The sequence below is a fragment of the Aspergillus thermomutatus genome (genome assembly GCF_002237265.1).
Source record: "Aspergillus thermomutatus strain HMR AF 39 chromosome Unknown NODE_28, whole genome shotgun sequence".
Taxonomy (NCBI): Eukaryota; Fungi; Ascomycota; class Eurotiomycetes; order Eurotiales; family Aspergillaceae; genus Aspergillus; species Aspergillus thermomutatus.
This window is the reverse complement of record NW_020798076.1, coordinates 142,353-169,864: the sequence shown is the minus strand read 5'-3', so window position 1 is coordinate 169,864 and position 27,512 is coordinate 142,353. Positions and strand designations below refer to the sequence as shown.

The 27,512-nt window shown below is 48.8% G+C and overlaps 11 protein-coding genes across 11 annotated transcripts; 5 read left to right on the top strand and 6 right to left on the bottom strand.

Moving 5' to 3' along the window:
- Nucleotides 1-2,670: 2,670 nt before the first annotated feature.
- On the bottom strand, nucleotides 2,671-3,534 carry CDV56_109302 (shikimate dehydrogenase family protein; the record flags this gene model as incomplete). Its single annotated transcript, XM_026762921.1, has 1 exon — nucleotides 2,671-3,534. The coding sequence occupies one exon, from the start codon at nucleotides 3,532-3,534 to the stop codon at nucleotides 2,671-2,673; it is 864 nt and encodes a 287-aa protein (XP_026617178.1).
- Nucleotides 3,535-3,758: 224 nt separating this feature from the next.
- CDV56_109289 (shikimate dehydrogenase family protein) lies at nucleotides 3,759-4,682 on the top strand (the record flags this gene model as incomplete). Its single annotated transcript, XM_026762908.1, has 1 exon — nucleotides 3,759-4,682. One exon carries the CDS (start codon nucleotides 3,759-3,761, stop codon nucleotides 4,680-4,682), a length of 924 nt encoding a protein of 307 aa, XP_026617177.1.
- Nucleotides 4,683-4,897: 215 nt separating this feature from the next.
- CDV56_109279 (putative pathogenesis associated protein Pep2) lies at nucleotides 4,898-5,644 on the top strand (the record flags this gene model as incomplete). The annotated part of the gene is made up of 2 exons (XM_026762898.1): nucleotides 4,898-5,025; nucleotides 5,074-5,644. The coding sequence occupies 2 exons, from the start codon at nucleotides 4,898-4,900 to the stop codon at nucleotides 5,642-5,644; spliced, it is 699 nt and encodes a 232-aa protein (XP_026617176.1).
- An 11-nt stretch (nucleotides 5,645-5,655) lies between these two features.
- On the bottom strand, nucleotides 5,656-6,694 carry CDV56_109269 (uncharacterized protein; the record flags this gene model as incomplete). The annotated part of the gene is made up of 2 exons (XM_026762888.1): nucleotides 5,656-6,295; nucleotides 6,381-6,694. 2 exons carry the CDS (start codon nucleotides 6,692-6,694, stop codon nucleotides 5,656-5,658), a joined length of 954 nt encoding a protein of 317 aa, XP_026617175.1.
- A 300-nt stretch (nucleotides 6,695-6,994) lies between these two features.
- On the bottom strand, nucleotides 6,995-9,283 carry CDV56_109242 (putative pentafunctional AROM polypeptide; the record flags this gene model as incomplete). The annotated part of the gene is made up of 2 exons (XM_026762861.1): nucleotides 6,995-7,201; nucleotides 7,250-9,283. The coding sequence occupies 2 exons, from the start codon at nucleotides 9,281-9,283 to the stop codon at nucleotides 6,995-6,997; spliced, it is 2,241 nt and encodes a 746-aa protein (XP_026617174.1).
- A 216-nt stretch (nucleotides 9,284-9,499) lies between these two features.
- CDV56_109219 (uncharacterized protein) lies at nucleotides 9,500-11,850 on the top strand (the record flags this gene model as incomplete). The annotated part of the gene is made up of 2 exons (XM_026762838.1): nucleotides 9,500-11,334; nucleotides 11,601-11,850. The coding sequence occupies 2 exons, from the start codon at nucleotides 9,500-9,502 to the stop codon at nucleotides 11,848-11,850; spliced, it is 2,085 nt and encodes a 694-aa protein (XP_026617173.1).
- Nucleotides 11,851-12,384: 534 nt separating this feature from the next.
- CDV56_109206 (class I SAM-dependent methyltransferase) lies at nucleotides 12,385-13,236 on the top strand (the record flags this gene model as incomplete). The annotated part of the gene is made up of 1 exon (XM_026762825.1): nucleotides 12,385-13,236. The coding sequence occupies one exon, from the start codon at nucleotides 12,385-12,387 to the stop codon at nucleotides 13,234-13,236; it is 852 nt and encodes a 283-aa protein (XP_026617172.1).
- A 734-nt stretch (nucleotides 13,237-13,970) lies between these two features.
- CDV56_109136 (uncharacterized protein) lies at nucleotides 13,971-19,717 on the bottom strand (the record flags this gene model as incomplete). Its single annotated transcript, XM_026762755.1, has 5 exons — nucleotides 13,971-14,396; nucleotides 15,282-17,865; nucleotides 17,921-18,706; nucleotides 18,756-19,069; nucleotides 19,280-19,717. The coding sequence occupies 5 exons, from the start codon at nucleotides 19,715-19,717 to the stop codon at nucleotides 13,971-13,973; spliced, it is 4,548 nt and encodes a 1,515-aa protein (XP_026617171.1).
- Nucleotides 19,718-22,044: 2,327 nt separating this feature from the next.
- On the top strand, nucleotides 22,045-23,822 carry CDV56_109093 (phosphotransferase family protein; the record flags this gene model as incomplete). Its single annotated transcript, XM_026762712.1, has 6 exons — nucleotides 22,045-22,350; nucleotides 22,416-22,633; nucleotides 22,692-22,873; nucleotides 22,931-23,024; nucleotides 23,079-23,528; nucleotides 23,630-23,822. The coding sequence occupies 6 exons, from the start codon at nucleotides 22,045-22,047 to the stop codon at nucleotides 23,820-23,822; spliced, it is 1,443 nt and encodes a 480-aa protein (XP_026617170.1).
- Nucleotides 23,823-24,319: 497 nt separating this feature from the next.
- On the bottom strand, nucleotides 24,320-25,853 carry CDV56_109067 (uncharacterized protein; the record flags this gene model as incomplete). Its single annotated transcript, XM_026762686.1, has 2 exons — nucleotides 24,320-25,432; nucleotides 25,524-25,853. 2 exons carry the CDS (start codon nucleotides 25,851-25,853, stop codon nucleotides 24,320-24,322), a joined length of 1,443 nt encoding a protein of 480 aa, XP_026617169.1.
- A 456-nt stretch (nucleotides 25,854-26,309) lies between these two features.
- Nucleotides 26,310-27,193, bottom strand: CDV56_109050 (O-methyltransferase; the record flags this gene model as incomplete). Its single annotated transcript, XM_026762669.1, has 4 exons — nucleotides 26,310-26,384; nucleotides 26,446-26,567; nucleotides 26,621-26,754; nucleotides 26,805-27,193. The coding sequence occupies 4 exons, from the start codon at nucleotides 27,191-27,193 to the stop codon at nucleotides 26,310-26,312; spliced, it is 720 nt and encodes a 239-aa protein (XP_026617168.1).
- Nucleotides 27,194-27,512: the final 319 nt, after the last annotated feature.

The window sequence follows — 27,512 nt, the reverse complement described above, 5'->3', positions numbered from 1 at the left end:
ACCCCGTTTCTCCCTCGCACACCCCTCTTCGTGTTCGGCCGCTGCGGCCCCAGTTAGAACCTCTTAGCGATTTCTTACCGTCCAAACCTAGGTTATAGGTTGAATCGGCTTCTAGCCCGTGACATTAAAGATTTCTTCTTTCTTAACTATAAGTAATAAGACTTATATCTCTTAATTAATTACTATATTAATATAGCTCTTCTTTACCTTATTAAAACACTTATAGCTATCTACTTCTATAATAAGCTAATTTATATCTATAAGTATATCTATAAGTATATCTTATATTAGCTAATTTAACTAATATAATATCTATAGCTCTTATATTACCTACTCCTACTAGTTCTTATTTAAGAAGAGTAGATCTATCTAATCTAGTATTATAGCTAGGGTCTACTTACCTATCTTAGGGTTATCTATATAAGTATTTATCTAGGGTAGTATAGTTATATTAGCTACTCTAGTTAGATATAAAAAAGCTAGCTAGATATAATTATAAGAAGAACTAATTACCTACTAATTAATCTATAGCTTAGCTTATAGCTTTATATAGAAGGAGGTATACTATACCTTATTAGTATTATTATAGGAGGGAGGGTTTAGTATAATCTACTTTATCTATATTCTATGAGCTTCCTATAGTTAAGGCTTAGTTTACTACTCTTAAGGGTTAGGAGGTATACTCTACTAGTATACTATCTTAGATTCTAGTTAACTAATATAGTATAATACCTACTCTAGTATATTTATAATACCTATAGCTAGGTCTATATTTCCTTCTATATTAGTATTTATTATATGCTCTTATTAGGTTCTAATACTACTTATTAATTCTAATATTACTTTGCTGTTTCTAATATTCTAATATTCTAATATATTTATCTATTCTAATATGCACTATATAGTCATCAGGTACATCTAGTAATCTAATGTATCTACTAATATATATTTCTAATAATTCTAATATGCTTAGTAAGATGATGAGCAAGTTCTAATATTATGGGCTAGGCCATAGAGAAACCTATGATTAGGTATATATAAGAAGAACTTACTAAAGAACTAGAATAGGGGGTCTACAGGCCTGGATAGAAATATCCAATTATGCATTACAGCTAGCAAGAGGTCACGTGACCTGGGCCGTTAGTTCATAAGTTACTTCATATCGCGAGTGCTAGGCAGCACGACCATATCGCGGGCCTTGCTCGCAACACCTATAGCATCCTAAGATACTAATATATAGTAGGACCCTTCTCTATTTAAAATTATTCTTTTATAGGAAGCAGTAAGTAATAATTATAGAAGAGGTAGCTAGAGAGATAGGAGGTAAGATAGATGTTCTATAGTATTAAATAGTTAGTAATCTAGTATAGGTAATTAGTAGAAGGGAACTTAGGCTTAGTAAGGTGGCCAGTAAGGTAGCTAGTAAGGTAGTTATAGCTATAGTTAAGGTATTAGTTATTAGTAGCTTACAGATAATAAGTATAAAGGTATTCTAGCAGGAATAATAGGTATGATTAAGTTCTAAATATTAGATTCTGATTAGTTATATAAGTAAATGAATATTTTAATAAGAAATAAGCACTTTTAAAGCCTATCTTATAGTTTTCCTATCTCTTATTTTTATATGGTAAATTAGAAACTTAGGATTATAGTGACTGGCGTGAGTTATATAACATTAATTCTAGCTAATTACAGAAGGGGGGTGTGCCCCTAAGTTGGGGGGTGTGTCCCTAACAATTACCTTAGAATATATATAACTTTTAGTCTTATTACTCCTTATATAGAAAACTATATATATTTATAGACATAGCATGAATATATCCCGGTTTAACCTCTACATGCTCAGATTACTAGCATAATTATATTACCATATTATGTGCAATCTGACAAGAGTTATAGCTGGCAAGATGCGTCCATCTGTAGGTCACGTGACAGGCTTAGCAGAGCTGGGTAGAAATATCTGTTTGTGCGCGAGTCTCTGTCACCTCCCTCACTGCTGCTATTGACTGGATTGCTATCAAGCATCCACAAATGGAGATCTGTGACCTCAAGCTCAGCAGCCAAGTCAGCTACACGACAGGCAGCTCCAGTATGGACCTCCAGGTTGCTAAAGCCCCGCAGAGTGCGCGTTCATAATGGTCTTACTTGACGGGCCATGAAGAAGCCAATGCCAGCTGCGCCACTACTGGATAAGACTGAGGAGGAGAAGCAGTTCTTTAAGAGAAGGATAGGAGAACTACAAAGGCAAGAAGGCACTGCAGACGCGTTGTCTGCTTAAGTAGGCGCTAGACTAGGAGGAAAGTAATTTAATCCACTCCATGTGGAGGAAGGAGATGTCATATCCGAGGGGGTTTATCCCTTGGATTAGATAATTCCTTGTCAAGACTCAAGTCCATTAGAAGGTTGATTTGTATATAGCGTCGGCGGTCATTGCAGAGGCAGTAGGGAAGTAGGATTGCCGAGTTGATCGTTGCTTCCGGTGCCATGTGTATAGATCAAGGGTTAGCTTTTATTGCATACCGTCGATAGGATGATACATGATCATCAGCAAAGGATTTAGCCTTGAGATCTTACATAACGGCCTACGCCTGCTACACGCATGAGATGTGATATGTTACAATTGAGACAACTTGGTCTGTATGGGCTCTATTGACGGTGATGATGTCCACCTCAAAGCACACCAAGGGGCGACCTCTCAACACGCCCCTCTCTCGCCATCACAGCCTCAACCATTTTCTCCCTTGGCGGCTCCAGCCCCGTCCACAGCCGGAACTGATCAAACGCCTGGGCCAAGAGCACCTCCACCCCAGTTACACTCACCCACCCCTCATGCCGCTGAGCCACCGTCAGCAGCGGCGTCTGCCTTGGCTTATACGACATATCAATGCAAAGCCCCCTATCTCCGAACAGACAAGCGAACTGCTCCTCAGTCGTCGTCTCTGCCGGAACGGTGCCCACAATCACGTCAGGGGTGTGCGGGAACTCTCCCAGACTAGGCACGACAATTACCTCGAACAGCCCCGAGAAATCATTTCTGACTTTTTCCGCGACCGCAGGCGTCCGGTTGACAAGGTAGATACGCCGCACGCCGGCTTTGTGAAGCGCGAAGAGTGCCGCGCGGGATGCGCCCCCGGCCCCGATGACCAGACCGGCTTGCAGCTGGTGCTGTGTTCTCGAAGTGTACTCGGTAATCAGTGTATGCAGACCAGACCAATCCGTGTTGTCCCCGGTAATGAGTCGCTGCGCGCCAGCATCCGTGACGAGAAGCGTGTTGATCGCGCCGATTAGCCGTGCCGTCTCGGTCTGGGTGTCGCAGAATCGGTGCACGGTGAGCTTGTGAGGCATCGTCACGCTACCGCCGCCGAAGGTGTCGTCGGCAATTAGAGTGGCCACATCGTCGATGGACTTTGACTCGCAGATTTGGTATGTGTGCGGGAGGTTGTGGTGAGAGAATCCGGCGTGGTGGATAGTGGGCGAGATACTGAAGGAGATGCCGCTGCCGAAGATGTAGAAGTTTTTGGGTGCAGGTGCCATCTTTGGTATGTAAGACTTGGTCTAGAGGATTATCTAGGTTGTTTGGTCGAGGTGATGTGAGTCAAGTTGCTCTACCTATAACTACCTATGGCCGCTCGATAACCGACATGGTCATGGATATATCCGCCGCGGAAAGTCTTTAACCGATCACATCATATACAGCCATCCAACCCAGCACACAATTCCACAGCCTTCCTACCATTTCATCAACCAAACAAAGCATCATGGTGCAATCCTCTGAACAAATAACCCTCCACCTCGTCGGTGTGGGCGTCACCCACTCCATCGCCCCAGGCATGCACACCCACATCGCCAGATCCCTCCACCTTCCCTGGACATTCCACGCAACAGAATGTCCCACCCTCGCCGATGTTCTGGCACTAGCAGAATCCCCTACAACAGCCGGCCTCGTGGTCACAATGCCGTACAAAAACAGCATCATACCGCACCTGGACGAGCTGGATGATCTGGCCGCCATGATCGGCGCATGCAATCACGTCTACTACCGCACGAACGGGGCTCACCGTCGCCTCTGCGGCACAAATACCGATTGGCGGGGTATCAAGGGCTGTCTCCTGGAAAAGGATGGGCCGGGCCCGCGGCCGTCCGCTACCTCTCCAGGGTGCGCGCTGATTATCGGAGCAGGGGGCGCGAGCCGTGCGGCAGTCTATGCGCTGGCGGTGCATTTGCATTGTCCGACTATCTACATTCTGAACCGGGATGAGGGGGAGGTGGATGCTCTCGTCGCGGATGCGCAGAGATTACCTGTTACCCCGACCATCACCCATGTCAAGAGTATTGAGCAGGCGGGTGCGTTGGCTAGTCCGTACTATGTTGTCGGGACGGTGCCGGATCTCGAGCCGAAGACTGAGTCTGAGCGTGCTGTGGCCGAGATACTCGAATCGTTCCTGGTTCGGGGAGAGAAGGGGGTGCTATTGGATATGTGTTTCAAGCCGCGCAGGACTAGGACGATTCGACTGGCTGAGAGGCTGGGATGGCCGTGTGTGGAGGGGACGCATGTAATCGGTTTCCAGATTGAGGAGCAGTGGCGGTTGTGGGCTGGAGAGGAGAATGTAGTGGCTTTAGATCGAAAGGGGGCATGGGACGTGCTGTTGAAGGCTGCCGAGGAGAGTACAGCGATCAATTAGCTCCACAAGTTGTATATGGACTGTCTATGCACATCTTTTTTTGCTTACCTCGACAATAGCAGCCGTTACCGAATGTGGAAGAATGGCTGTGGCTAACTCGGCAATGATCTTAGCCGGATGCACCAAACAAATACCCCGCAAAGCACCATCATGAATAATATTTATACGCAGCAGCGCTATACCAGTAAGAAGAACAGTTCAAGAAGAAACCAAAAATGCCCGATCTACACTCTCTCCCCGAAGGCACCTGGCCCTCGCACGCCATCCGCAACAACGGTCCAGACAATCTGGTCCTAGAGCGCGCAAAGCTCCGCGAACTCGCCGAAGGCTGGCCTTGTTACCGGTACGCCCTCGCCTACTGACTTACTTACTTACTGACTAACATGTTTAGCGACGCCTGCGAATGGGAGAACTTCTCCTCCATATTCCACGCCGACGCACATGTCTACACGACCTGGTCCGGCCGCGTGCACTACGCGGATTTCATCGCCGCCTCGCAGGCCGGCATGGACAAGGGCGCCTTCATCATGCACCGGTGCCACGGTGTAACCAGCGACATTACCCCTGATGCGCTGCGTGCAGTAACCAAGATGAAAGCAACCATTACGCAGCGGTTTACCATTGATGGGTGCGAAGTCGACGCTGAGGCCGATTGCCGGTTTTGTTTCTTCTTTGAGAAGGTGGATGGGCGGTGGGGGGCGCGGCTTGTGCGGCATTGGTATGAGAAGGATAGGCTGGTTCCTGTCGTTCCGGGGCGGTTTCCAAGGCTGGACGAGGAGAAGCTGAATGGCTATCCCGACGGGTATAAGTGTCTGGCGTACTGTCAGGAGTTGACGATGGGGGTGGCGGTGTTGAGGGATATGCCGGGGCATAGACGGCACCATGGAGTTTGTGGTGAAAAGCATGATTTGTTGTATAGACTGGCGAAGGATTGGCTGGGCGGGAAGGACATTGAGATTTAGCTTGCCTATGTTTATGTTTTGTTCTTGACTATAGAACGCAACTGCAACCTCTCCTTCGGCCTCTCCCAAGCCTTGATCCCCCTCCGCGCATGCTCAACAGGAACAAGGCTTCCCTCCTCCATCATCGTCCTCGAAAATAACTCCATGGACACGAACCCTTGATACCCCATTCCCTGAATAATCGCCCTGGCGACCTCCTCGCACGGCAGATACCCCCCCTGCTCATCCTCATACATAAATGTCCTCGCATTCCGCGACCAACTCATCCTCGCCGGCTGCCCATCCACATAAAACGGATGGCCAGCCACCAGCGGTGTACGCATCCGCTCCGCATCCACAACCTGTATATAAAACACACTTTCCACATCAGCCTCCCTCACCATCCACTCCAGCGTTTTCCGTAGTTCCTGATCCGCATTCTCCGTTCGCCCTGTCGGCGTAACCGGATCCCCCCACACCCGGCCGGCAATGTTGAACGTATCCAGGCAAACCCCGAAATTGGGACGGTCGACCCGGCGCACCACGTCCCAGGCTTTCTCGATAGTGTCGATATGCGTGCTCCAGCAGAGGGGCTCATACGCGAATCGGATGGCAGGTGTTTGTGTGGCGCCTAGGTCGGCCAATAGTCTCAAATCGGACGCGATGATCTCTCTGTCACCGATGAGTTGCTCCGCGGGGAGGAAGTTGGCGGGGATGGATGGTGTTTGTGTGGAGGCTTTTGGCGAGTTGGAGCCACAGCTCCATCTTTTCCAAGAGATGTGCGTGTTGTGTCCGGTCCTTGAGGCCCTCGTAGAAGAGGAAGGGTTGCAGGCCGATGATGATGATGCCGCGGGTGGTGCACATGCCGTGGATGTGCGCTGCTGCTGCAAGTAGGTGGGTAGTTGTTGGGTTATCCGTGCCGGACAGCTTGCGTGCTTCGTACTCGAGATCCTCGTAGAAGATTTCGAGACCTTTGAAGCCTGCTTCGGCGGCTTGGTGGATTTTGTAGGACAGGTCGTGCAGCCAGGCGCGGCCGAGTGAGGCGCTCATGATGGCGGGTTGGTAGGTCATTTTGTCGGGTTGATATTGAATGCGTGATGAGCACTGAGAATCGATATGGATGTAGATGAAATCTTCTTTCTGTTCTGAGGTTTTATTTAATGGTCAGCTAGGGCTGCCTTGTGGGCAGGTAAACTCCCCCTTCATGTTTATCTCGGGGTTTTTCTTAGCCGATGGTTAGAACAGAGTCATCGATCATATCAGACGCAGTTTTAAATCATATGTACGTACTACATTGAAAAGGCTTCACAGGTGATTCTATAGTATGATCTCCGGATCGAGTAAAATGGGCTACATTATTCATACTAATTCCTACCGATGAAGATACCCATACTCCTTCGACAGCTCATATATCATTTTCCGCATGACATGAACCGGCGCAGGCCGTTTAGTAAAAATCTCGTACTGAGCAATACCCTGCTCAACCAGCAGACTCAGTCCATCCACCACCACCCATCCTTTCGTTGCAAAAGGAAGCATCTGTTCCATCAGCGGGGTTTTGGACGGGCCGTACGCAACCTACTCAGTCAGCCGAATTCGACTTTGTTGAAAAATAAAAAGTCATACCTCGAGAAATACCCCTCCTGTGGTACTCTGCAGCCACTGCTCAGATATCCGCACATCGACCATCTCCTCACTCCCCACCTGCTGGCCAGGGAGACAAGAGATGACAATAGTCGGTTGGCGGAGACGTGTAGGCCACTGCTCTTCTACCGAATGAATGACTTCAAGCTCAAGGTTGGTGCCAGACTGCTGAGTCCAACGATGGAAATACTCTGCTAACTTCCTAGCGTTCTCAAGCGTACGGTTGTAAATGCAGAATTGCCGGGCACCCAGCTTGTGGCAGGCATAGATAGCCGCATGCGCCATGCCACCCGCCCCAATAATTAAAACTGTTGTTCCATCTCGGATGGCATTCGCTGGGGAAAGATGCTTGTGGATGCAATTCCTCACTCCAATGTAGTCAGTATTATACCCTTTTCGCGTGGTGACCATTTGTCCATCTTGACGGTGCCGCTCGATAACTACTGTGTTGACGGCATTGATGTCCCTTGCATCGGAACTGATTTCGTCCAACATTGGTAGGATGGCTGTTTTGTAGGGGATGGATATCGCTACGCCGCCGTGGCTTTCATCGTCGAGGAGCGTGCGTATTTCGGAGAGCGTCGCTGCTTGCACAGCTTCGTAGCTATGTGGAAGCCCGCAGGCTGTGTACGCTGCGTTGTGCATTGCGGGGGAGAGGGTATGTTCTAGTGCTTGGCCGACCAGGGTAAACCGCTTCTTGGTAGCCAGGAAGCAGGAGGTGAGGGCTTTTTGCGCGTCTAAGATCGTGATGCCTGTGGCGTCCATGGAAGTGGGGACCACCGGTGACAGAGTAGGGTTCAGGCATATGGACGCTCGGCCGGAGATTCCAGTGTTATAAGCAATCACTGGGATGGTTGATCCCTGTATCAGTCTTTGACGAAAGGCAACGCAGGCGAGGTTGTCTTCGATGGAACAAGACTCGCCAGTTATGCGGATGCAGTCAAACCCAAGTTGGTTTGCTTTCTCGACGGGGCTGTGAGCATTTTGAGACGCATCTCTGCCCAACGGTGTCGATTGATGGCATGTCGCAATCGTTTTGATGCTTCCCTTTGTAGCATTCAACCTCTGGATGATTTCATTCGGGCAGGAGAGAGAGCAGGTCACGGCGTCTGGAACAAGTCGAAGAAGCATTTCCAGCACCAAACGATAAGTGTCTAGTTTTGTAGTTGAGAGCCTTACATCCGCGACTACAGGGACACGAGAGTGCAATCTCAAAGTCGCCATGTGTCGTGCTAGGTGACTCTGCAGTCGGTCCTGGTCTTTGCCGTCGACGTCGATGAGCAAGGTTATAGCATCAGCTCCAGCATCCAGTATTTCAAAGTTCCCACACGAATCCAGCCAGGCCAGTGGTACCTGTAAAGCGAACGTGTGCACCTCAGGAAACAGCTCAGATGAGAAAGGAGACCGGGGCGAGGGTCCGTAAATGCGCTGAACAAACCCGACGAACAGCCGTTCTGTCTCTTTGAGCTTCAGACTCGAAGGAAGCTGACGTCCAAATTCCTGACTATCGGTATGAGTCTGGTTGTAAAACTCGAAATTGGAACAGGTTTCAAAGAACGTATTGCCCACCCGCCAGAACCGTTCGAACTTGTCCTGGCTGGTACCCACGAACTGTCGCAATTCCGATTCAGCTCTCCTCACGTAAACCATAGGATGCTCCCGTGCGAAATCTTTCAACAAGACTTGCTGCTGGTTGCTTGCCACAGCTCCAAGACCGACAATCACGCAGCCCTTGCTGCATTTTGTGAGCAGCTCTCGGGTCAGATCTCCCTCGACCGAGCGATACTGTGCCAATCCATGCGCTGCAATATAGGCCTGCGGCGACGAATTGACCTGCTCCCGGAAGAAAGCATCGAAATCGATGAAACGGCGGTGCAATGCTACCGAGGCGATGATCCCAAGGGTCTTCTTTCCCGCCCCGAAGAATCCAATAAGCAAGAGCGTGGCATCGGGAAGGTATTTTCGGGAGTAAATTGTTGAAGATTCGGGTGTTCTGGTCGATGCACGAGTATGCATATCGCCCCATCGCTATGGAATTATCTCATGGACTTTGCGTTTCTCTGAATTGATTTGACCTTTGGTTGATTGCATGTCGTCGTCGACAACCTCAGAGCCATCGGCTAAATACATTGCCTGTCACGTGCCTCGACTGCCACCCCTTCCAGACAACACTCCACCCTCCCTTGGATTGTTGTCATGGTGTAAATTGTCATTGTTATTTTCCCCCTAATCATGTCGAGTTCTCGACCATTCAAGAGGCAGCGTATTTGTCGCGCTTGCGACCAATGTCGCCGGCGCAAGTCCAAATGCGATGGGACACAACCGGTCTGTGAGATCTGCCGCTCGGCGGGTCGAACATGCACATACGAGGCTGGTGGTGGCCGACGAGGATTGCCGTCTGGTTACGTCAGAGGGCTTGAAACCGCTCTTGGTCTGATATTCAAAAACATTCCCAACAGCGAGAATATCTTGCGCGGTCTACTAGCCGAGTGCGGTGCTGCCAAAGCCAGGAATCGGGCCGTCGCAGCATGGCGCAAGTCCCAGGTGAACCGTGGTATATCACAGATGCTCGTTCCAGGTTCGAAGGAGACGTCGATGGAAGACTCTATTGATGATGAGGCTGAGGGGGAAGAACTGGAGAATCGTGATGTTATACCCACTATAGAGAGCATTGAGCCCTTCATCCCGCCGAAAGAGATATCCCCACAGGCCCCACCGATTATATCTCTTGAACCAAAGGAAGTGGTTGACTTGCCGATTCCAGACAACACGGCTGGCCTACTGGAGCTGTACTTCACTCATACCCACTGCTGGTTTCCCATCTTGGAGCGCCGAGACCTCCTTCGGGCGATGCATACGTATCCCCACCGATCCACGCCTCGGGATGCGACATGCCATCTCATGTTGTGGGCCGTCATTGCCTACTCGTCCGTTACAAATCCCCACCACAATCACGGCCAACCCAACTCTACTCAAATCCTTCATTCCATTCAACGCCGGATCCTGTCGCACTCGGACAAACTGGAGTTAGGCCACATCCAGGCGCTCCTAATTCTTGTTCTACTGCATCTTCAGGTCGGGGATATCAATCGCGCCTGGGTCCTTGTTGGTCAGGCCACAAGGTTAGTGACCGTGCTGCCGATGTTGTCGAAGTCCCGATTCCTCCATACCGTTCATGCATGTATCCTACTCGACAGTATAGCCTCAGCCCTTCTGAACAGATCGCCCTGTTTATCCCTCGAAGAGCAGCTGGTGTATGGACCCGTGGAGGAAGACGATGTAGACGAGTGGGATCATTGGACTGCACGGAATGGGCTCACATCAAAAGGACCATTACGGGCCTTGAGCACGTTTAACGCTGTGAGACAGCTTATGCAGCTCCTCACCCGGGTATCGTACTGTCCAGTTGACCTGGCTCAATTGCACAGCCTCCTGCTCGAGATACAGGAGCAACAGGCAATTCTTCTAGCGCACTACTCAGATCCCAGATCCGACTCTGCTACACCTCCTCTTCTTACCTTGCATCTGACAGCCGGCTTCGTGATTCTCTCACTTATCCGCCGCTGTAGGCCACCTAGTGCCAATATGATCGATCTGACCATCAAAACCTCGCACCGTATGTTTGATCTGTTCGATAGTTATGTCAAATTGACTGGACATGTCACATCACCTCTTCTCCGTTGCTTCCTTCTACAGTGCCGGCGGTGCTTAGAGAGTTATCTTTCAGCTGCGGATGGCACTGAGATTGACGTCTTGAAAAGTCGACTTTCAACATATTCGCAAGAGTTTCAGTTGGATGAGAATTCTAGTCACAAAAATCGCTCGGCAGCTATCCAAACTACGCGTGAATGGCGGAGCCCCTTACAGCAAATGACCGATTTCAGAGCCGGCCAGTCCTTCCAAATTGGGAATCTAAACCCCCTACAGAGTCACTACACAAGACCTGTATCGGCCTGTCCAGCTCTTTTCCCCGCAGAACATCCGACACCATCACCCGCTCTACCAGGCGAGGCTGATGGTTTCGATGCGTTGTTCGAGGAGATGGTGACCTTGATCCCTAGTACAAGGTACGAATCATGCCGTCTTCTTCTCTTCTTTGTACTGATTCTATGCAGACCTGAACCTGCATTCGCACATAATCTAGGCTTTTGCGCTGGAGACCTAGACACAGACTTCCTAATTCAACTCCAACAGCCGCCATAGGGATGAACTGCTCGCCGTGATCAACGGATATACATATCCGTCGGCTAAGCCTTTCACCGCGAGTCTGCATATAAGCGATGACCCAGCTTGAACAAATTAACGCTTCAACCCGGACCATCACCAATAACAGCCGCAATGCCCTCCATCCTCCTCATCAACGGGCCCAACCTCAACCTCCTCGGCACCCGAGAACCACACCTCTACGGCTTCACCACCTTCCCCAACTCGAAGACAGTGCAAAGGCCCTGGCTGCATGCAAAGGTGCGCAACTGGAATCTTTCCAATCCAACCACGAGGGCCAAATCATCTACCGCATCCATGAAGTCCGTGGTCACACCGACGCCATCATCACCAATTCCAGCGCGTTCGCACTGTACTAGATTTCTGTGCTCTAGATAATCTAACCCCTGACCCCTGACCCCTAACCCCTAATATCTGTATATAAATATTATTAGATTAGCTATATCCAGTAGTATAAAAGGCACATCAGATAGTCAGTAGTTAGAAAGAATCAGATCTTCATTGCTTTCTCACTTGTATATAAAATACTCGTGATTTCCAAACCAGTGACGGTAAAGCAGTTTCCAACATAAGAGCACCTTGGTGGATATTTTGCTCCCAGGGTCCTTGTGGCGCACGCGTTCCCCGCAATCAGCATTGGATTTAGATCTTAACCTGCCACGTTTCTCTATTGTGCCGTATCTAATGTCGAGATGTCAGAGCACCTTGGTGGATATTTTGCTCATTCTCCCGCAAGTGCCGGAGTTAACCCCTTCTTTGCTATCTTACTCTATTGTGCTGCAATGATAAATAAATCAACTTTTGCCTTTCTCTGTGAGGCTCTTCAAAATAAACAGAATAATCTCAACAAGGGCTGATATTGACTCTCACTTTCTCCCCCGAATCGAGCAGCCATGTCTTTCTCCTCTGACCCTCCCGCTGCAGGTACCGCGGCAGAACATTTTGACAAAGCCAGCACCTCATACGAACGTATCACTGGCGGTTGTACCCGTGAGGTTGCGCGATTTCTGCTCACTTTTCAACCAACCAAGGACACCTCATCGGTTGTGCTCGACAATGCCTGCGGTACTGGGATTATTACCGAAGAGATTCTTGAACGCTTTCCCACGTCCTCCAAGGCAAAGGTCTATGCGGCTGACCTCGCGCCTTCTATGGTCTCAAGCCTGGCCACCAAGGCAGCGAGTAAAGGCTGGGTGAATGGCAAAGACGGTCTCTTGGAAGCGTCAATCATGGATGCCGAGGAACTGACCTTCCCCGACAACATGTTCACCCACTCGTACACGAACCTGGGTATTCTCTTCTTTAAAAACCCGGAGAAGGCGGCCTCGCATATCTACCGCACTCTGCGGCCTGGCGGGAGAGCGTTTGTAACGACCTGGTCGAAACTGGGGTACTTGTCGCCTGTGCACAGGACGCAGAAGGCTATCCGCCCCAACAGCACTCCTTGGGAATTGCCGATAAATAAGGCTTGGTTTACTGAAGAGAAGCTTCGACAAGTCCTGGAATCTGGCGGCTTTGAGGCCGGAAACATTCAAATTCAGTCCCTGACAGTCTCATATAGAGGGAACGACCTGGATGACTTGGTAGATATCATGGAAACCGCATTCTCATCGGCGGTAACAGAAGGTTGGAGCGAAGAAGAGCGAGAAAAGTGGCCTGTTGCGCTCCGTGAAAGCTTGAGCGATGTTGAGAAGGCAAATGCAAGCATCGAGATGGTGGCTTATGTCGCGGTCGCCAGAAAATAAGATCATGCGGAGGTATTGAAGTAGTTATCGACAGATGTAATTGAGACTTTGATGCTGATGGCTCTGTCAAATGGCATTCGATGGGTTGCATTTTCGGTGACAGAGGTTGTAGTTTGATTTCTTTGTGGAAATTGCAAGTGAAGGATAGAATCCCACAATAATATAATATCATGACAGCTGCTCATAGCATTGCCTCCCCCGAAGATGGCTACGGCAAACACTTTCTGTATGAAAAGTCTCCTGTGGTCACCCACATTGAAGCAACCTCCCAAACCTTACTCATATCACACAGGCTGTAAGCTTCGTTAACACCTTCATTGTCGGCTACGCTTTTGGTCTGGACGCTTTTCTCCACGGTGTCTAGCAGGCATATGCCACAGCAAGCTATGACAATTACTCTACTGTCAACGGTAAATGTCTAACGCACGGCCTTTGCCGCCGCCACCGGATCAAAGATGCTTTTGGTCGCACCGAAGTCATCTGTCTGTCGGTCATCATCTATGTAACAGGGGCTATCACGATGGCAGCCCCAAAGGACGATCCTCCCAGCGAACCCCCTGGCACCGCTCCCCAGTTCTTGAATGAGAGCGGAGAATGGGGATTGATTGAGGCCTGGTGGTTATTATACCGAAGTTCTGGGTAGCATGGGGAGTCATTCTAGATTCCTGGTAACTTCAATCTGGATCGTAAGCCTGAATAGAAAGGAACAACCAGTTCTTCAGCTCCTCCTCCACCTAGTCCGATTCCATCGCATTCCAGTTCATGAACCCCAGTGCCGCCTTCATCTGCTCCATCAACGCAATGTCTGCCTCCTGTTTCTCCTTCTCCTCCTCTAGATCCTCCCTTGTCTCCACTTCCTCCAGAACCTTTGTCTCAAAACTCTTAATTGATTTCTCCCTATCATCAAATATCCTCTTCAAAATCTCATCCAGAGTCGTTAGCTTGACGATCTCGAGAATAGACCAGGCTATATCATCTGTGAAGTAGTACCGCCCCCCAGCTGATATCAAACCATAGTGTTCCCCTGAATCTGGGGTGGTGCACATGATGGCCACAGGATTTCTAAGGCCACAGCGCTTTGTAATCTTCGCCCATTCTCCTTTGATGAAATATGACATAAAGCCATAGTCGGTAGCCCATCCTTCAGGGACTTGTCGGAGCTAGATCCTATTAGACTAGATAGCATAGACCTAGGAAAATTAAGTCTTAACTTACAGTTACAGTTGGAGAGCTGCTCATGATTATGAGGTAATAGTAAGACAATTTTAGTCATTTGAGATAGAGGCGAAGAAGATATATGGTTTGTGATGGGTTGACAGAAAGAGGGAAACAATCAAGAGTGATGAAATATAGACAGGTGACGTGGTGCTAATGTAAGCACTCCAGTTACATGACGCCCATATCATACCCTGGGCCTCGCACTTCACCCAATATAGTTTATTATTTGCGATGGTCGAGCACGCAGGGGGATACGCAAGAAATAGTGCAGTTTCTTGGAGGTATGGTCGACGAAGCTTCTCTAGCGTCAAGAAATTTATCCTCTCAATACTCCGTCAGTAGGCAGCTTTTTGAAGGGTCTCTGCCATCCTGAACCTTATGGTTATGAATGGCCTGGCGAGGCTCGCCAAGTGCCACGGATGGATAAGTCTACAGGAAGTCCTTATATCTTTCATTCAAGTAGGATTGAAGAGTATAACTATCAGTTTCCATTTTGTGTGAACAGTAAAGGTAATGTAGGATAGAGTAGGGCACGACAGACAGACCATCCACTTCTTTGAACTATGCATCTTCATTCCGCTGATTTTCGAGAAGTCTTTCATCAGCATGATCTGATTCTGACTTTAGCCTTGTATGAGGCACTGCAGCACTTTCTCTTTCTGTTGCATGCGTCAGTCCCAATTAAACCCTTAGCGAAAAGCTCCTGCAATATCCACCACGACCACAACACCAGATATGGCCCGCATGGGGTTTATTGGACATGGAAGGGGGTAGCAATGCCATTGTTGAAACTCACCTGGTATCGATTCTCGGAGTAGATCCCGTACCTTCTCTCCCTTTTTCCCAAGGTTTTCAGCCAGCGACATTGGGCTACCCCCTCTGCTATCCACTATCTCGACGGCAGCACCCCCACCAAGGAGTAGTTTTACCATTTCACGATCATTGTTCTTCACTGCCATAAAAAGAGATGTTTGGCCAATATTGTCTTTCGCGTCAATTTTCGCACCAGATCCTAGAGGAATCTGTGCCGCCTTGTGATGTCCATTGCTCACGGTTAGCATCAATGGTGTCCGACCATTTGCAGATCGAGAGTTTATCCGCGCACCATGAGTGAGGAGCAACTGGACCACGTTGCAAGACCCAGCCGCAGCAGCTTTTGACAGAGCTGTGCTCCCACTATGGTCCCTAGCCTCAATAGCCGTTGTGTTCCGCAGTAGAAGTTGCACTAGTGCCTCATGTCCATGGCCAGCTGCCAGTATTAATGGTGTCTGACCTGCCTGGTTTTTGATTTCTAAAATATTTGTCATGCCGCTGGCAAGGATCTCTTTGGCTGCCGCCTCGTGGCCATTCTTGCAAGCCCACGAAAGGGCGGTCATACCAGTCTTGTCTTGGCTTTCGAGAAGTGCAACTGTGCACCTTTCAAGGAAGAGTCGTACGATGTCTGCATGCCCATTTTGAGCGGCTTTAATCAAAGATGTTTGACCCTCCGTATCCCTCTCCTTCAGCAGGGTGTCCGTCACTTTTGGCAGGAGATGCTGCACAATTTCTCTGTGACCATTGCCAGCAGCCCATGACAGCGCGTTTCGGCCCTCCTTGTCCTTTCTTGCTAAAGAGGCGCCCTGCAAGAGAAGGAACTGGACCATGGACAGGGACCCATTCCTCACAGCCCATGATAATGCAGTTTGGCCATTGCGATCAGTGTCCTCCAAGTGTATGCTGTTTGTGGACAGCAGCCACTGTACAGTAGCTCGATGTCCGTTGGCGGAGGCATGTAAAAGAGCTGTCATACCATCCTTGTTCCTAATCTTCAGGTCGGCACCATTTTCAGATAGTAACTGAACTATTGCCTTTTGACCGTTTGCAGCAGCCAGCAACACAGCTGTGGCACCGTCCTTATCTTTTGTTTCTAAAGATGCCCCTTCGCGCAACAATGCCCGAACAATGGCATAGTGTCCATTTAACGAAGCCCACCACAAGGCTGTCCTCTCATTCTTGTCTGCTACCTCCACTTGAGCATTTTTGAGAAGCAGCCATTGCACTGCAGCTGCATGACCATTTCCAGCAGCCCATGAGAGCGCCGTCCGACCCTCGCGATCTTTCTCGTCTGGATGAGCGCCAGCTTCAATTAACATCTCCATCACCGGTAGGTAGCCGTTGCATGAAGCCCTTATTAATGGTGCGCTGCTCATTGTTTCATCGACAACATCTTGATGAGCTTTGGGTTGGAAGATCCACTTCAGAGATGCAAAGAATCCTTTAGCGGGCAGTTCCTTCAAAAGTTCCAAAACAGCGCCCTGAGCCAAGAGATGTTTCACCACTTCTTGATGTCCATGTGCGGCCGCCCATGACAGCGGACTCCGACCAGCTCGGTCTTGTGAGTGAATATATGCTCCCTTTGCAAGAAGCTGCTCAACTACTTCAATATGTCCCCCTCGAGCGGCCCATGTTAGCGGGGTTCGACCGTTGGAATCTTGACCTTCCACATGTGCGCCTTTTTCCAAAAGCATGCCCACTATCTTTGAGTGTCCCTTCTCAGCAGCGAAAGACAGTGGTGTTCTTCCAAACGCGTCTCGCGTATCCAGCGGTGAGCTTGAAAACCAGGATCTTCGGATAGGGCCCAGCTTCTGAAGCAAGACTTCCATTATCACCACCATACCGAAGTATGCCGCAAGATGGAACTTTGTTATTCCAGTTGTTGTCGCTTGGCGACGTTCCGGATACTCGCCGGATGAGACGATTGCCCGACCAAACTCAAGCACCGCGTTTTCGTCCTCAAGGAGGCTAAGGATGCTCTCTCCTCCATCACTTGCTGAGCGAACCACGTGATAACCCCAGTACTGTGTGGCATAACTCAAGAGATTATTGTTGAATCGTCGTGTAGAAACATTCTTTGGTATCGAAATGTACCAAGAGATATACTTGGCACAGATGCTGGCCACCTTGTCTTCGCCGTCTGGAAACAAACGTAACCTGTTCTGGACAAAGTAAGCCCGTGTTGTCGCATGGATGAAGTCCACGATCTTGCGCTCTGCATCGACTTTGACCAGTCCGCCGCATGATGATATTACACGGTTCGGGTCAACCAAAGAACAGAGGTTGAATCGTTCGAAATCCTTGGAAGTCGACATATACAGGAGAGCATTCAGGCCCTTCAGGCTCTGAGGGTTTTTGCCATATATGGGCAACATAAACACGAGGTCTTCCAGGTGGAGAGGCGACCTGGCATATGTGAGCCACCGAAACACCACATCCGATATTGTTTTTCTTTTCTGCCTTGAGGGCTTGAAGATCATTTCATAGGCATGGTCATATCTTAGAGTCCGCCAGGCAGTGATGTCCGACTGATCTTGCACAATGTTCGAAGATGTCGCCTTGCATAAAAATTTCATGTAGAGGTATGCCATTAAGAACCTGCGACTGTTATTTCTCTTCAACTCAGACGGTATATACTGTCGATAGTACGTACTGACCGCCAGCAACCTGTATCATTGTAGACTTGATGTGCTGTTGTAACGAAGTATCATCTCTTACAGGAGATGGAAGTTTTGATCGGTTCTTGTCGAAATAGCCCTCAATGGCATCATCCGCGCAATGGATGTCAACGGATAGAACGCTGTCGGGGATGTTCTCAATTTGCCAATCCAGGTGCCCTGTGATCAATATGTTGACGTCCGCGCCTGCCTGTAGACTGAAAAGAGTCTTCAGAAACCTGTGCTGATCACTCTCGGACAGGTCGCTTTCTTCCAATCCATCGATGATAATAAAAATTCTCACATATTCAGCCACAACTGCAGATAGCAGTTGAAACACTTCGCTATATGCTGGGGTAATCCCACTACACTTGCGAGATTGATAGAGCCTTTTCACATTCTCCGGAACATGATCATGCTTTGCAACCAGCTGCTTCAGTAGGTTTAGCAATAGGTGAAGAGACCTCGACTCCCACTGCCGTTCATAACCGCAGTAGACGAACGCAAGACCCACTTGTGGATCGTCTGCGAACTGAGCCTGAAGATGATGAATAACAGTGGACATTGTTGTTGATTTGCCCACTCCTGGATTACCAGAGAAATGCAGGGTTCGTTTTGGTTGGTTTACCCATTCCCTCATCTCGCTGCAGCTAAGAAACGAGTCTCCTCCGTCCTGGACAGAGTCTTTGAGGTATCGTTGCTGCAGACCGTAATCAGCAGGACTTAGCCAGGTCGCTATTTCCTGGCTAATTTGATGATTTCCATTTTCTGAATGGCCGCACCTGGCACTTGTCAGCTACCTAGCTTTTCGCAACGCGTGGCCAAACCCACCTAGTTACTTCGTATGTCGGCATATTGAAGAATATCTCTCGGGCATACGCAGCTGCAGTTGCAGCGGCATAACCGTGCCATTTGTTGTTCTTATGAGAGTCACAGTAGTCGGAAATCCCTCGGATGACAATACAACCCAGCTCCGCAAGAGCACCAGCAGCCTCAGTCTCAAAACAGTAAGCACCAAATTTGCCGGCCAGCTGATCTCTTGTCAAAGCGTCCTTCACCACCACGTCGCCGGATGCAATGGTGCCGCGATGAATCGTCACATAGCCATCGTCGTTTTCTGTCTCGATTTGTGCTTTATTGACTAGCTGGGTCGAATCGCAGCCGCACTCCGCACACGAGACTCCCGGTTCCAGGTGAATATAATCTGGAGGGAAAAGAAGATCATTGTCTCGACCTGGAAACCGAAAATGCTAAAATGGCTGAATCGACATGTCAATCCGCCTGAGATTCGCGGCTATAGGATCTTGAAGCTCGTCTCGTTTGGCCTCCAAGAGCTGAGCAGCACTCAAAAGCACGGGCGGCGGAGGAGGAAGGGCCCCGGTGGGTTTGAAGTAGTCCCTTTCCTGTTTGCCATGGCCGTATTGTACAACGCCCGGGTACTGGTCGGTGGGCTTGCTAACGACAATGTCACCCAGACGAATCATGCCAGCATCTGTCATTCTCGGCACTCCTCCACCAATACCAACGACAAGGCCAAAGGACAGATTTGGGAAGGTCATTTTCATCCAGGACACCGTCCTCACTGTCGGGATATTGCCGGGGGAGGCCAAGCCAGTGACAATGACGTTATGCCCTGCAATATCACCAAGAGTGTACACGTTCTGATCGAGCGTAGGCTGTAGGTCTAAAGGCTGATGGACGTTGTCGAGCATCTTCAGCGCCGTGGTCTGCTCCACCCCAAGTGGACAAATCCAGGCGAGGCGATAGTCCTCGGGGGTAAGTTTTTTTGTCATTTTGAAGGTGTGGTTGCAGCAACATCTGGAACTCGGAACCCTCAAGGAGCAATATTTAAAGGTGAGATAGGTCAGCAAGCTTGGGGAAGGACGGAGGCAGTGCGAAGTTGCCTGGATAAATAAGCAAATAGCTAATTCAGGCACAAGGCTGAATCGACTAGAGAGAGTCCAGGGGTGGCACTATCAATCTGCCAATTAGATCATCTCAGACTCATGCAGGAAACGTCCAGAAGCTCACTATTAAGTATCACGCGGTATTCTGTGTAGCACAGTAATTCAATACATCACCCAGGCTATTCACAATGCATATTGGCATGGATAAGGTTGCAACTCTGGGCTCCCGCCCTGATTCAGTAATAGTGAATAGTAATTTTAAACAAACTATGGATGTTAAAGGAGAGCGAAGAGGTGACCATAGTAAATTCTATTCTGTACTAATGGGGAAGCATTACTAAGGGGTGAGATCCCATCTAATGGCCTTTCTCAGGACATGCTGCGTCCCTTGGTAGCTCTAATATATCCATAACTAGTGAATGCATGTTTAATAATTCTGGATGCAACTAAGATATATATAAGTAGCCATTTAATGCTCGCTCCATTAATGCACCTGGCTTAGCTGTATTGAAATGAACACTATAGATCTAGAGGTTCTTCATTTACCAGGCATTAAACAGAGGATATCCTGAACTGATCAGTGCAATTTATGGTCATTAACCTCAACATATCCCAGCTATCCACAGAGCCCTGCCTAGAATCATCTGTTACCATACACCACTCTCTCAGGCTGATCAAGATTAATAAGAGTACCCACGCTAGCAATGTCAGTATCTTGGAAAATATCTTTCAGCAACAGCATAGGCTCGCGTCAGAGGAGCTTTCTTAGAGTTGCCTGTGTTTAACGTGGAGACTAGAAAACAATATCTAGGCTCTGGTCTATTAAGTCTCGACATGCTGATGAAGAGAGTCTGGATGAGTCTCTATTGCGCTCACTTCATCATCAGACAGGAGGTGCGTGGTACAAGCTTCGCACCAGGAACTCTTCGAAATCCTTTGGGTCTCGGCGGATGTGACTACGGAGGAACCCAATCAGCAAACTATGGTGGACTGGCTCTGTAATGTCGGGGGCAACGCACTACCATGTGAACTGGGGCGCGAGCCCCACCTATGAGGGACCTAGGCGATAGCGCGCAACCCTGGTATCATTGAAGGACCGAGAATAGGAGAATGACGCGGCCACAGTACAATCAAAAAGATGAAAAAGGAAAAAACATACAACAGCGGGGATTCGCTGGTGGTCACCCACCCAACTACTAACCGGCCGGCGTGTGGCTTAAGTACGGCTGAGCGGACGGGAAGCCCTGTTTTCCACACCCTATGGTCGTATGTGCTCATCTAGCAGAAGTTGTAAAATATAATTCAAGTCAAAACATGACAGGGACTTTTGATTGCTCATCCTCGATGGTTAATATCCATAGCTTAGGTGTCAAAGGTACGTGGTATCGCTCAGTAATTGCTCAGACTTCATGTTTCACAGGCTTCCGTCATCATCGACATAAATAACTGAATTTGGTTGCATGGCCTGAGTGTACGTGAAAGAAAAGAAATCATTAGATATCAGCTCATCATCTGATCACATTGCAAGTTAGGTCTACCAAGAAGAGCTAACAAGGAACAACTGCCAGAATACTAAAGGCACTGTGCAATCAAGAGCAAATTCTCTCACTATCAGCTCTCCAGACGCCTAACCCAGTAAAGCAGCCACTAATAGCATATATATGAAATTTTAGAAGTTAGTTAGGAGTAATACTCTGTATAAGCTAAGAATAAGACCTAGTGGGATTAAAAAGGCAACCTCTGTCAGCAGAAATAATGATAAAAATAATAGTAATAATAGTGATTAGTGGTATCACTGTATCAATCAATCTCTATATAAAAGAGTAGTAGAATTTGCAATATATAGTGGCTGAATCTGTGAGTTTCTACCCCTCAGCCAGCCTCATGATGATTAGTGCATAACATGTAGGCAGTAGTAGGCTATTAGCCACATAATATGCAGTTAACCTGAAGAGGACACCCGCCAAACAAGGTTTATACAGGGTTGCAATATTCAGGTTCAGGTGGACTTACAAGCTGAGGTAATCGAATCAATCAACTCGAGGACTTCTGCTAGGCTTTCATCAAAATTGTCTTTGATGAACATCACATTCACCATGCCTATATCATCTCGCTTCTTGATCAGAACACAGACGGCTCTTCTGAAGTCGGCTAGAGAGACTAGGTTGCATTTTTCAAGTCGAAGTTGTTCTCGTCGATTTCCGGAAGGCCCGATGGCTACTATTGTCGGGAATCCGCGTGATTTCTTTAATTATACAAGTGGACGGTGGATCTGGGATGAAGAGGAGCAGCTGCGGGAACGATATCGAGAATTCGATATACTTGAACTGCAGAAAGTCGCTATGGAAGCCGCGTCTGGCGCGTCTTATGTCAGGATGGAAAAACTCGGGGAAGGGTCATACAACAAGTCTTTCCGACTCACTATGGCCAACGGGACGGCGGTTATTGCTCGAATTCCGAATCCAAATGCTGGACCAGCTTTCTTGACGACAGCATCAGAGGTCGCGACGATGGATTTCGTGAGTTGCCTATTGGCTATGCACATTGGCGCTCATCCCATACTGGCATTTAACACGACCTCTAGTTAAGAACAATACTCCACGTTCCAGTTCCCAAAGTCCTTGCTTGGAATGCCACAGTGGACTCTGCGAACCGTGTAGGGGCGGAGTACATTATCATGGAGCATGCTCCCGGTAAAAATCTCGCAGATCATTGGGCTGATATGGACCTTGAGCATAAGGTACAAACGATGAAAGATATTGTAACTATCCAACAGAAGTTGTTATCAGTGAGATTTCCTGCGTAAGTACATTTACGGGTCAATAACCCAAAATTCTATGCTCCTTTCTAACTCAAGCAGATATGGGTGCCTTTTTTTCAGTAATGACGCGCCACCAGATTCTCATCCTGCAACAGTCAAAGGGGACAAATTATCACAAGAACTTAGAGAAAATATTGCTGAACAATTTTCTATCGGACCAGTGGTCGACACGGAGTTCTGGCGTAATGAGCGAGGTGATATGGATATTGATCGCGGACCATGTATGCATGTCTGGCCATTTTCTGAACTGACTTGGAACTAATTATATATGTATCAAGGGGCGTCTGCAGTGGACTACTTAAAGTCTCTTGCGCTTCGAGAGATAGCTTGGATCCAGAAACATGCAACTCCACGCTCTTCCAATGATCCATTGTTCGTTTCACCCAGCCAGAACAACCCCACTGAACATATTTCTCTTCTCCACAGATATCTATCTGTTGTTCCTCATTTGCTTCCAAAGGATGAAGACCTTTTGGGTTCGTTCTTGTGGCATACGGACCTTCGAACACCTAACATTTTCGTCAATGACAACGGCAATATCACCAGCATTATCGACTGGCAGAGTACATGGGCAGGTCCCTTGTTCCTGGAGGGCCGTCATCCCCATTTTCTCGACTACAACGGTGAACTCATACTAGAACTGCCTGAGAATTTCAAGCAGCTCGACGAGAATACACAAAATACTGTCAAGGACCAAGTCACCAAGTCCATATTATTATACCTGTACGAAAAATATACTGCAGAGAGGAACCCAGTATTGAGCAGAGTTCTCCGGTATCCAAACGGCAAGACAATGACCGACCCAGTTCGGTTTGTTGGGAACACATGGGATGGAGACATCCTACCATTACGGGAGTCATTAATCAGGGTACAAAAGTGAGTCAAGCGGCTAACCCTCTTGTATTTTGATCGACTATGCTGAAATATACTTGAAGAAAGTGGGATCTGTTAGATCATACTGTTAAGTGCCCGATCAGCTTCTCTCCGGAAGAAATTCGCAGACATTACGAAGATGGGGAAGGTTGGAATGAAGTACAGGATTTTTGGGACGCCATATCAGGAATCATGGGCAGAGATGGCTGGACGTCACATGAGACATACGATCAGGCCATGGCCATCTATGCCGAAATCCAGGCAAAAGCAGCTTCCCATTCAGATCACGATGGGTAAAGATCACTACTCACACCAACTCACAGTGAGTATACGGCCAATATCATTGATACAAGACAGAGGATCATTGGGGACCGTGTGATAGCCACAGAAGATCGTGGAGAATCAGAGTCATGAATAGAACACACAACCTCATCCCTACGGGAAGACTATCTGGACGGACTGATGCCCAAGTACCCCATGATCATTGATACCCACATAGTAATATGAGGCCTAAGTACCATCTCCATCAGACATAGCGGGGGCCTCTGATCTCTCAGTCTCAATGGCTGATATACAAAGCTTGGGGTGCAAGGTATGCGGTATCACTCAGTAGTCTTCTCATTTTTCTCATTAGCAAAACTTCAAGTGCTCGGACTTTCATAATTCACAGGATTCTGTAAGCATGGAAGATATATAATCGAATGCGTTGGCGCATCCTAGCTTAGATGGAGAGGAAAAATAATCGGATATCAGGGTATCATCTGATCAGTTCTCAAGCCATGTATACCAATGAGCTAACGGGGAACAATCGCTGGAATACTAAAGGCACCGTGGAATCGAGAGCAAATTCTCTCGCTATCAGCTCTCCAGACGCCCAACCCAGCAAAGCACCCACCAATGGCATGATATGTCCCCGTCATCTGGCATTGTTGCGGCTCGCTATCATCATACAGCCTCAAACCGAATAGTGCCTGCTCAATAAAAGGCTGCACAACATATCTCCTGTCAGCAGGCAGTAACGGGTCCGCCAGCTCCTCGAGGAGACCCTCAAACTCCTCCTGCCCCAAGTCTTTCCCAAGCAATATTCCCATTCCCCGGTGTCCACGGGCAGGTTTGAGAAGATAGCTATCCTTGGATACGGAGCCCTCGCGAGTCTGCCGCAAGAGGCGTTCCATATCCTCGGAGCCGGGCAAAATGGTATGTACGATGCCCTGTCGGAGGATCTCGGCCTGCTCAGCCGTGAGGACGTGGTGCTTGTGCACGAGAGAGTCCAGCTCTTGCCAGATTACGCCGAGCATGCGTTTATCGCTGACCAGGAAGATGTTGCGTAGGTCGCAGATTCCGTCCACGGCGAGCTGCTGCAGCACTTCCGAAGAGAGCTCACTGTAATCCCGATGGGACATCTGGAGTCCGACCTGGTAGATACGTTCCAGGGGTTCGCCTGTCTCGGATACAATTGCCTGGCCGTTAGAATGGTCTGCGGACGCGGCGGAGGCAACGCAGCACAGAATCCGACCCGTCGGGGATGAGGAATCCGGCGCGAGACGCAGGTCTGTCGCGCGAATTACTCGCGGTATCTTGCCTGTTCGCTTTTTGTAGAAGGAACTGAACGCATCGATGGGGTCAGTGATACCCTCATGCCAAATAACATGAAGAGGGAGGTCCGGATTGAACAGCGAGACCAGACTATCCACCAGGCTATCCGCAGTCGAAGCGAGTTCTAACCCGTCGGGGAGGGCTGTTTTGCTTGCGGCCGCTGCCTGAAACATACAGATGCTCTTAATCATTGAGTTGAAGGGGGAACGAGCGTTGATCTCGCAAATTTTGAAAGGTAGGTTGGTGTTTGGATCGCCGGCTGCTGGGAGGAGCATGTCCGGCCTCCAGTGTAGCGGGCGCTCATTGTAATGCTGCATCAGGCCTTGTTTTGACCTTTCATGTACCCACAATACATCGGTTATTGTAAGACTCGCGGCACAATGAACATAAGAGGGTGCCCACCTTCAATACGCTCTCCTCGTGAGGTTCCAATGGCATGCGACGGGGAAAGTCGGCTTCCCTGTCCTCCCACCATCGATCCAGGATGTTTGATACAGCAACAAATAGCAGATCTTGGAAATTCTTCAGGTCCTCAAGGAAGCTTCTCGGCATGAGAATGGGGTATGGTGACGTCTTCTCCGCGTACATTGAGGACAGTTCCATGTCGCTGATGAAGCGCAGCATCGCGGTGTCGTATGAATCGCGCTCTACTTGACGGTCGTCGTGAGATGCGTCGGTTGAAGAGGTGGGTTCTGCAGCGCTCTTCGTCGCCTTTAGAGAAATTTGATACATAGTAGAGGTTGAGGTAGTTGTTTCGAGGTAGATCAGGTCTAAAGGAGAGGTCAACAGGGAATCCAGAAGAAGGCAAACTGATTCCGCTTCACATGGACAATATATCCCTCATTACGCATGGATGTTTAACGGTACAGTTCCTTTCCATCAAAGCCATCGCAGGCCTGACTTGAAAACAATAGTGGGTAATGAATCTTGGGTGGTGGTAATGGAGAGATTCCATCTGTGGGGCATCCTGGATCAACACTGTGATTGAAAAAGAGGTTTTTTGCAATTGAGAACACGACCGCATGTAAGGTACGGAGTAAGTTGTACGGAAACGATATGAAAATTGGCATGCAAGCCACCGCTCTTTCAGCTACGCCGTGTATGCAACCGGAAAACTACGGAGTACAAGCTGATAGGTCATAATCATCTTTTGCTTATTATTTCAATGTCTCAAATCTCAGCAAATTATTAGGTTTGCGACTTGATTTTGATCAAAGTAACCCCATTGAAGATGGGAAGCAAGAGGACGTCGAGCTGCGGATGCTAGTGGCCTGGTTAGCATTGTTGTTGGATATCTTCTCAACATAATTGAAACTGCGTGTACCTTGACTGCCCATTCATTGAATTTATACACATTATCGGCATGCTGAAGGCTGTATTCGATGTCCTCCCGCGCCGAATGGGGGTTCGTGGAAGATCTGTCTGCCACCAGCCCGAGATGGATCGCTGCCATTTCCGTTACTCCCTGACCTGAGAATAGTGACAAAGGCGATACATACTGTCGTCCGCAAGGATAATTCCATTCTCTGCCAGCAGGTGCCTCTCAAGAATAATCTCCACGTACTCGATATACTCCGCCTTCCGAGCGTCGACGTAGATGATATCGAATGGCCCAGCGTTGATCTCTCGCAACCTACACCGCACCTTTAGCTGCATTTATCCTGGATTGCACCGTTCACTCACGTCTGTAGCGCAGGCCCCTCGACCAGATGAATCTTTCCCTCTGGATCATACTTCGCGAACGCTTCTTTGCTGGCCGCAATCGCCCGCGGACCGGCCTCACACGTCCACACCTCCCCGCCTACTGCCTTCATCCCCTCCTTCCACGCCAGCGCGCTGTATCCCGTGAAAGTCCCGATCTCCAGCACCCGTCTAGCGCGGCGGTCGCTTGCAAGGAAGACACACATCTGTGCCTGGAGCGGACAGCACATCATATACGAGGTCTGGAACTTGTCGACAGTCCATGCTGCGTGATCGGCGAAGAGAGGTGGGAGGCTTGTGGAATGGGAGCAGCAGTACTTGTCGACTGTGCTTGCTGTTTCATCGGGGAAGGGAATGATGCTTTCGTACATTCTGTGAGGATGGGGCGATGTGTTCTGTGGGAGTTGGGGAGTTCGACAGCGGCCAGGATGTGTTTCTGCTGAGCTTGTATAAAGTGATGACGGTACTGAACAATTCAATAGACCAGTCATTGTGTATTCTTCCGAACGTACAAGCAGAGGCATAGAATTTTACTTACACTGCTTGAGGATGGACCGCCAGCGGGTCTGTTCTACAATAGCCCTGGTCACTTTACAGCCACCTGGGCCTCGGGGACTTGATCTGCAATATGTGCACTCGATACGGAGTATTCTCCGCTAAATTGGATTTCTGGGACAGGCCCACTCTTGG